Genomic DNA, 9,286 nt, shown 5'->3' with positions numbered 1-9,286 from the left:
ATTATAATGGAAAGTAATTTTTTAGTTTTTTTCTTTAAATATTTTTATTAAGGAGAGTATCATACCTTAACAATTCATTTACTATGAACTAGAGGGAGTATTATACAACATTATACCTAAGAAAAAAATTGTTATATACTCCATTCGTTCATTTTTACTTGTCATATTTTGAACTGACACTCTCATTAACAAAATATTCATGAACATGATTATTTTACCATAGTACCCCTATTAAGTGATGTTTATTATTACATCTTGAAAAAAATAATTTAACAAAGAAGTAATTAATACTAATGTTAAAATATAGAAAAAAATAATTAACGAACATTTTTTCTTAAAAATTGTATTATATCCAAACAATTCACTTAAAATAAAGTAAAGAAAATATAAGTTAAATCATAGGTTCATACAAAAAGTATAAACTAAATGACGTAAATATCTTCAAAATAGACATAAAACGTAATTTTTTCGATAAAAAAATATGACAAGTAAAATAGTCAGGAATTAAAGCAAGCAACTGAGTGGGAACAAAAAAAATATATATTATGTCATCCCACGTTTTCCCAATCTCTGACGTGGCAAAACAACAAATACTAAATTGGTAATAACATTAGGCTCCGACACGACAAGCGCGTGTCAACAACAATATAAAAAAGAGAAAGAGAGAAAGTATAGTGTACGTACACAACCTAAGCGAGTACATTTTGCCGCTCCGAACCGTAAACCCGAAACACTCTCTCCTCTCTCTCTCTCTTTCTCTCTCAACAGGTAATCACTCTCTCTTCTGCTACGCCTTGCCCCCAATTTTCTTAACCCTAATTTTATTCTTCCCCAATTTTTTAATTTTTTTTACTTTTTTTTTGTTTTTACTATTTTATTATTATTATTTGGCAAAACCCTAGTTCCGTACCGGTTTTGATTTCCCTGAAAATTGAATCGATTTTTTTTTGTTCTGATCTGTTGAGCTAGGGTTTCGGAATATTGTTGTTACGATTCATGGGGTTCTGAGGAACCCTAGATTTTTTATAATTGTTGTTGAAGATGTTACGGTGATTCTGGTGAATTTAATTTTTTCAGGTTTTTGGTATTATTTGGTTTTGATTTCATGTATGGCTTCACATGCCGACGATTTGAATTCTAGAGAAAGGTTAAGGTGGAGAAGCCCTGTGAAAGTTTATACCCGGAAACGTAGAAGGATCCATAAGAACGACGACCCGATTCCGATCCCCGCCGCGCCGGAGGTTAACGAGGGGGTCAACAAGGATGCGAATAATAAGGTTGTACAGCCATCTTCCCCGACTCTAGAGGCTGGGGAACCGAAATCTGCAGAAGAATCGCAGGAGGAAGAGGCGGAACCTCAATTGAAAGATTCGTTGCCTCGTTATTTGGAAGATGGGAGGGATAGGGAACAGGTGGAATTGATAAATGGCGGACAAGGGCAGGAAGATACCCTTGGATCACCGGGAGATTTAGATGGTAGAGATGTGGCTGAGGTTGGTGGCAGCCTGATTGTGGAGACTAATAATGTTAGGGAAGTTCAGGGTGAAGAGGCTGCCATAGCGAGTTATAGGGATGGGTTAACTAGAGGGCATGCTGAGCTGGATGCGACAGTTAAGCCTGTAATGTCTAGGGTTCAAAATAGAGTTAGGATTGATTTAACGGGAGCGACATCAAGAAATGAGATTAGAGATATTAGGAGGGAGTTAAAGGGTGAGCTTGATCAGATTAGGAGTTTAGTTACGAAGCTTGAAGCTAAGGAGCTTCATCTGACCACACATAATACTAGTGCTAGTACTAATGGTGGTTTTAATAATGTTGGTAGGATTACCGCTATTCCTAGTGGTGCTGTTAATTCTTATAGTCAACCACATTATATCGATAATGGTCTGATGAATAGGTCTTTGGTGCGAGTGAATTCAGAGATGGGTTTGGTGGGGCACCCTGGATCGAGACCATTCCAGCGACCAAGGGTTGCGGTTGTGGAAAACAATAATGGAGTTGCTGAATTTGTGGAGAAGGAGAAGAGGACCCCGAAGGCCAATCAGTATTACACTAATTCTGAATTCCTACTTGGGAAGGATAGGCTGCCTCCTGAAAGCAATAGAAAAACTAAGTCAAATGGTGCTGGGAGGAAGCACAATAGTGAGTCGGAGCAGGGGTATCCATTTAGATTTGGATTTGGCTTTGATAAACATAGAAATCAGGTGTTTAAGAGATGCACCACTCTGCTTCAGAGGCTAATAAAGCACAAGCATGGGTGGGTGTTTAAGGAGCCTGTGAATGTGGAAGCTCTTGGGCTGCATGATTATCATGATATCATCAAGCATCCTATGGATTTAGGCACTATCAAAGCTAGGCTATCTCAAAATTGGTACAAGTCTCCCAGGGAGTTTGCTGAGGATGTAAGACTTGTCTTTCATAATGCCATGACTTATAATCCTAAAGGACATGATGTTCATGTTATGTCGGAACAATTGTCAAAAATTTTTGAAGATAGGTGGGCAGTTATAGATGCTGAGTTTAATCCGGATTGGAGGTACCAAATGTATCACGATGCAGGTTTGCCTACCCCGCCTTCAAGAAAGGTCCCTCACCCTTCTCCCTTTGCTCGTGCTTCTGTAACTTCTCATGCCGCTCCACCTGCTTCCCAAGCAAGGACTTTGGATAGGTCTGAGTCAATGAGTGGACCAGCTGATTTCAGGTTCAAGCCATCACGCGCTGCTCATGTTGGTCGGATACCAGTTCCTAAGAAACCTAAAGCAAATGATCCCAATAAAAGGGATATGACCTATGAAGAAAAACAGAGACTCAGCACACATCTTCAGAGTTTACCTACAGAAAAGCTTGATGCTGTTGTTCAGATTATTAAGAAGAGGAACTCAACATTTAATCAACATGGCGATGAGATTGAAGTAGACATAGACAGTGTTGATGCAGAAACCCTCTGGGAGCTTGATAGGTTTGTGACCAATTACAAAAAGAACTTAAGCAAGCAGAAGAGAAAGACTGAACTTGCTCTGCAAGCCAGAGGAACTGCACGGACTGCCCCAGTTATGGTGAGCTTTGATCTGGATATCCCTCTCTCTTTTCCTTCTCCACCCTCTTTTTACATTTTTGTCTGGTAGGGATTTCTTAATTTGTGGCATTTTTTTGCAGAATTCTGCTCCTATGGTTGCTGGTGTACTGAACAGTAATACTGGTAAGCCTCTTATACATGTGACTCTTTTCCTAGATTGGTGTCAAGGTTCATGCTTTAGGTGGAAAATACTCATAGAACACGGTTCTCTCTCTTTTTTTTTTTTTGTTTTTTACATAACTAGGTGAAAATAACACTAGTGCTCTTGCTACAAATGCAGAAGCTGGAAGACAGGTGGATAATGCAAGTAGGTCTAGTAGTTCAAGCAGTTCTAGCAGCGATTCGGGGTCATCCTCAAGTGGTAATACTGATTAGCTTTTGCATGTTTCATCTTTAAATGCACCGTAATTGTCACATGTTTAATTTTATTGATTTTGCAGCCAGTAGTTCACTGCATGTGTCTGATATCTTTTGCTCTATCTTTTCAGATTCAGATAGTGATAGTTCCTCTGGATCCGGATCAGAAGCGGGCCGTTGATGCGAAAGGCCACTTAGCACAGGTGAGTCAGTTGGCTAACTTTTTTCTTATTTCTTGCGGACTTGCACCTTTTTTGTGGTTAGTTTGGCTCTTGCAAAATTCTTTTGTGCATGCTGTTGATTAAATTATTGAAGGTTGACATATGGTGATTTGGGTGGGGGAGGGATTTGATTTGATGGTGTATGAGGCTCTAGTCCTTAAATATTTTTAGATAAGATTGTTGTGGACTAAATAGTTGTAAAGTTAACCTATTTAACGTATCTTATTACTAGTTATCTTTTTAATTTTTTAATTAAAAAGATAACTTATGGAATAAATAATAAAGAATAAGTCATAGTATCTGAAATTGATTAATGTTCATCTTATTTAACACAAAAATATTGTCATACCATATGAGTTAGCGCATTAACGGTATTACTAAATTATCTATAAAGTTGGAAAGTTTTGTCAATGTAGACAATGTAAGATTTATGTGTTTGTGATAGAAATCTTAATGTCTTCTCATACTCAGTTTGAAAAGGAGTGGATTGAAAATTAAGAGGCCTTCAAGTTTGGTAACACTGACTTCGCTCGTGCTTTGAGATATATTACATTCACCTCCCTTTTTTTGATTTTTTGTGTAACCAAACTTTTTTAAAGGATAAAATTTCTGCAACATTCAGGAAGTACCCCTTTTGTGTAGTACTCCTTAATTATTGAATATTAAATCTAGTGCCCACATTATTTGATTTTTCAATTTCCTACTATATGCTTAATTTAGCTTTGAATTCATCCAATTTGCCCATTGAAAGATTATTTACTTTTTGATTTGAAATCATTAGAAATGATAATAAAATATGGCTAAGTCATTCTTTTTCAGGGTAGAAAATGATTTTTTGCATCCAAATAGTGTGTCCCTCAGTTATTCTGGACTGCTTTTTGGGGTCAAGTGCTATATGCATCTTTGTCATTATTCGCTATTTTATTCCATTATTGAATTTTCTCTAACAATGTATATGATGTTTCTTCTCTATATTCGCGAGAAGTTCTAAAGAATTTTGTTTATTGTATAATTTTTGCAGGAATTCTTCATGGATGTCTTTAGCTGTGTACTCATCTGAAGGTTCCAAGATGACCTTGTCTCGATGGCTGCAATCAAGAACTTCAAGTTTTATCATGGAAGTGCCTTATCTCGATGATTTTGGAAGGGACATCTCATTCTTAATATTATTTGTGATGTCATCTCTATACTAGTGTTATTGGTTGTGGTAGTTATGTGAGAGATGTAGCACCTGTAAATTGCTGAGATTGCTTATCCAGTTTTACTTATACATGTGATGGGATTTTCATTCATATCGTTGCACACAGTTAGAACAGTTAGGTATGCTTGTGCGATGTCATACAGCTGGACCTGGTTGTAGTAGTTGTAGAAACCAAGTATGATGGTAGGATTGCATATTGTAAAAATTATCAGGGATCTCAAGTCAAAACGACAATGGTGGTGTGTACATATTTTCCCATTCATCTTCCGGGCAACTTTTTGCAATTTTTTTTAATGTATTTTCTCCTGAAGTAGACGCAACCAGGATTGATTCAATTGAACATGTCAGTGAAAGCTCTCAAGTCCATCCTCTTGTATGTCTGAAAATGCTTCTGTGTATGTTGATCTTTTGACTTGGACTTAATAGAATGAATCCTGAGGGATCTTGGTTGATTTTTCTGAAAATATCGGAAGGTTGTGTATATGATCTCCTCTTGCTATGGTCTGAAAGTTCAAAAGAGTAGTTGTGGTATATGATTGCCTCTTATTATAAGATTCTTACTGCAATTTTAGACTATGGTCCAGTAATAAATATTTGTAGACTAACTGCATCATGCAGGTGATGAACTTTCTCTCAATCAAAACCGTTCATCTCAATTTTACTAATAGGTTATCGTAATTATAGTTTTTGAATCGCAGGATGTTGAGTCTTACATATTTGTGTGAAACAAGAGCGTCCTATTGTGTTGGAAATAATGTTAATAGACATTGTGTTCTATGTTAGTTTAATGTTGTGAGCTATGCATGAATTATGAGCTATTGTCATGCAATGTACATATGGTTGGGGCTATGTTAAGGAAAGTTCGACAGTGATTTTTCACTTAAATATCTTAATTAAATCATGTGCCTATTGAACACTTATGGTAAAAAAAAATCATTTTGACACTTTTTTTACCACTTGCATAAATTTTGTTCATTGTTTTTGATTTTCCAAAAGCTGTGATTTTTTTTTCCAGATCAAGTGTAAATTAAGTTTTGTTTTTGAGAATAGTATTTTTATTTTGTTTTAGATTTTCTTTTCATTTACTCAAAATGTCACATGTAATCAATTAATTTATTGTTTTGTCACGTCAGAAACCAGTGTATTACACTCTTTTTATCTTTTTGTTGATTTTCCGAAAAAAGTCTAATAAAACAGTGTTTAAGTAGGTTGAGAGTACAATAAAATACACCAATAAATAAGGTGTCTAGATAAAAAATTCAGGTCATTTTTTTCTTCTTCATAAAAAACCCTTTTCTAATATGGACCCATGCGTAGCTTATTGCTTTATCTGTAAAAATACTTTTTAAACTAATTAATCAGACATAAAATTGTTACACTCCATTTTTTTTTTAATTTTATGATTATTGTTTTTTGTTTGTTTGTTTATTAGATCAAATAAAATGTTTCACTTTCCAATATTAAGCCACATGACACCTAACAAGTCTTTACCTGCCAACTGTGCCATAAAAATAAACTCAAAGGAAGTATCATGAATGCATTAAAAATCTCTAACATGAATAAATAATACTCCTCCCGTCTCTCAATTTATATGACAGATTTTTTTAATATGTCCCTCAAAAATATCATCTTTCTATAATTTAAAACAATTTAATTTAAATTTAAATAATAATATTAGTAATTATAATAATAATATATTTTATGTGAAAAAACTCTCTTCTCATTCCTACATGCAAAATCTTAATGAAACTCGTTACCTTTATAGTGAACCATACATCAAGTGGTCAGAAGAAGTAGAAAGATAAATATTATTGAGAATCTTCAACATGTTGTTATTGGTAAGTTTTTATACAGATATTTTGATTTATTAACTAGAAATTGATATGTCTTGATTAGGTTATCATTGTTGGAGGATTTGTTAATCTCACATTGAAAGCAACATACTACATTAAGGCTAAGGATGAATACGCCCTTTATATATGGCTCTAGGTTTAAAATTAAAGAAGAAACATTGAAAGCTATGACATGAATATCTTTTCCAAATTTACTGCCTACGTACTATGTGATTCTTTCGAATGGTAAAATATTAAGTAATCCTAATGTTTGGAATCAATTAAAGGATATGAGAATGTTTTCAAAGAGAGATAAGTATCACGCTTCAAATATACATGATCGATCGGTATTTAGAACTTTACTCGATCAGAATGAATCCAACCATGTATTATATATAGTCTCTACTTTGCACCTAAGTTATGAATGCAAAACCTTTTGAAAAACAAATGTTAAATCTTTCAAGTATTTCATAAGTCTACACAATAAAGTCTCATGCATGGATTTCATATGAATAATCATAATTACAACCCGAAAGAACTATTACTGTCTGTGAAACCTTTATGACAAGGATTAAGCTAGTCATTTGGGATAGGCTTTGGTGAATCAAAGAATATTATAATATAAGTTACACGAGAAATAAGTGGAGTCTCAGCAAAAGTATCCAATAGGAGAAGGTGGGAGTTGTCCTAATTGCATGACTTAGGTGGTGGTCAACACATAATCCTGAAATCAAAAGTTGAATGGCCAAGAGGCTTAAACACCACATCATATATATGAAAAAAATTATTTAATCAATTTTCAATTTAGACAGTGAAATAAAACATCAAAGTAAAATGCAATTCAAAGTCCTTGTTTATAGCATTAAAGCTAAATCAAAATCGTATGAAATTTTATCATTTTTCGAGAGTACTATACCATCACTAGAATAATATGTAAATTCAACTAGATTATGTACCTAGTGACAAGTATCATATACCCTACTTGCTCAAATCATCTCATCATAGTGTCGTACGAATCGATTAATCATGCTAATAATGTAGGTAATACCCTATTGTGGGGGCACTGTGCTGTAGTTCCAAATCATAAGATAGTTCCTACGCCTACATCGACACACACAGTCGATCACATGGAACTATGTATGAAGCCAATCTCGATAAACTCAAGTAGCTCCCAAAACATTTACATTTATCAACCTTGGCCTTCATAGACAATCCAACCATCTGAGGATATCATACAAAGATGTTCTTCCAATTCATAGTAAAGATTTAATAAATGAAAATCATCTTTAAAAATTCACCAACTACTATTTCAATATGTAAGGGTTTCTAAAAACTTTACACTTCATATTAATAACACTTAAATAATTTACTTTGTTCCCATGACATATCAATGACTAATCATTGGAAAATTATTACTCTCATAAATCATTACCCAATTATTGATAAAGAGTTGTTCCCTAAACAATCTAATAATATTCATTTATCCAATTAATTCAAACACTTATTCACGGAAGTATAATTTATTCCAAGTTGTACCAATATTAAGTGCAAGTGTTCTCATGACTTTGTTATACTCATGCAGGCCCTGCATGACTTAGGTTTGTATAAATTGCATCTTTAAACTCGAAACTAGTCCACATTAATCGTAGAAATTTACGAAACTTTACATTCTTTCCTACTTAAAAACATTCATCCTCGAATGTAAAATTTTGGTCGCACTTAAGCTCAAAATTTCATCATCCAAGCCGTCCTTTACTTACAATTCCTTTGCTGCGGGTGATATCCCCGTGCAAGCTTAGCTGATGTCACGAGTTTAATCGTACAAGTAATGAAGCTGCTAAAACGATTGTAATATTCATTTAGGTAGTAATGGATTGTTTACAAGGTGATGAACCCACAATTTTTATAGGGGTGATTATTGAGTTGCTAATTGCCCTTGGTCAATTTCCACAATTCATGATAAATGACAAAATTAATAACATATAAGAATAAAAAGTAACATTCCACTTCTCTTGTGGGAGAATTTCTTAACGGCTGGTGCTGGCAATTGGATTTTTCTTTGGGCAAAGAGGCATATTCAAAATTTCAAGAGAATGAGTGAAATGTTACTAAAAGGTGAATATAAGATATAAATTTGATTGGTTTGACCCTTAGATTCTTATCACTAAGTCTGTTAAACTTTTAAAATTATAAATCCAAAATTAATTCTTATCTATTCAAAGAGTAATTTTAATATTCACATTTGGTTTTGTTGCATAAAAATTTACAGCGCTAAAAGAAATTGGAAATTTCTAATGTGACAGACTTAAAAAATTTGAAAGATAAAAAGCAAAAGAAAAACTATTGAAACGCCAAAAGTGCTACCGATGACCACTTAGAGAGGTGTTACCCAATTTTTAAAAGAAAAAAAAAGATTGATATAAGATTTAAATTTCTAACTTCACTCAGAGAGGTGCACCAAACAACATTGCTTTATATGATACTTTGAACATGGGTTCACACATTTATATTTCATTATTTTTTTTTAAAAAAATATAACACTACTATATATGATCTAGGAAAGGGAAAATAGATTCACATCAACCCACTGCCCCTAGAT

The 9,286-nt window shown here is 33.9% G+C and overlaps 1 protein-coding gene across 2 annotated transcripts; it reads left to right on the top strand.

Annotated features, from left to right (window-relative positions):
• The first annotated feature begins 670 nt into the window (after positions 1–670).
• On the top strand, positions 671–5,122 carry LOC129870395 (transcription factor GTE4-like). Of its 2 annotated transcripts, XM_055945169.1 has the most exons (6): positions 671–768; positions 1,078–3,056; positions 3,157–3,199; positions 3,357–3,437; positions 3,565–3,636; positions 4,676–5,122. In XM_055945169.1, the coding sequence occupies exons 2-5, from the start codon at positions 1,110–1,112 to the stop codon at positions 3,612–3,614; spliced, it is 2,121 nt and encodes a 706-aa protein (XP_055801144.1). In that variant the 5' UTR covers positions 671–768; positions 1,078–1,109; the 3' UTR covers positions 3,615–3,636; positions 4,676–5,122. The 2 variants fall into 2 exon arrangements, with proteins under 2 accessions (XP_055801144.1, XP_055801143.1); XM_055945168.1 differs by lacking the exon at positions 671–768 and having other exon boundaries at positions 809–3,056; positions 3,321–3,437.
• The last annotated feature ends 4,164 nt before the right edge of the window (positions 5,123–9,286 follow it).

Source organism: Solanum dulcamara, chromosome 10 (assembly GCF_947179165.1).
Source record: "Solanum dulcamara chromosome 10, daSolDulc1.2, whole genome shotgun sequence".
Taxonomy (NCBI): Eukaryota; Viridiplantae; Streptophyta; class Magnoliopsida; order Solanales; family Solanaceae; genus Solanum; species Solanum dulcamara.
This window is presented reverse-complemented; position numbering and strand designations above follow the sequence as displayed.

Excerpts from the sequence above, each read along its gene's own strand:
- LOC129870395 (XM_055945168.1), top strand. The coding sequence starts at position 1,110 with ATGGCTTCACATGCCGACGATTTGAATTCTAGAGAAAGGTTAAGGTGG. Across the intron at positions 3,057-3,156 it reads CACGGACTGCCCCAGTTATG|AATTCTGCTCCTATGGTTGC; the intron begins GTGAGCTTTGAT and ends ATTTTTTTGCAG. Across the intron at positions 3,200-3,320 it reads TGTACTGAACAGTAATACTG|GTGAAAATAACACTAGTGCT; the intron begins GTAAGCCTCTTA and ends TTACATAACTAG.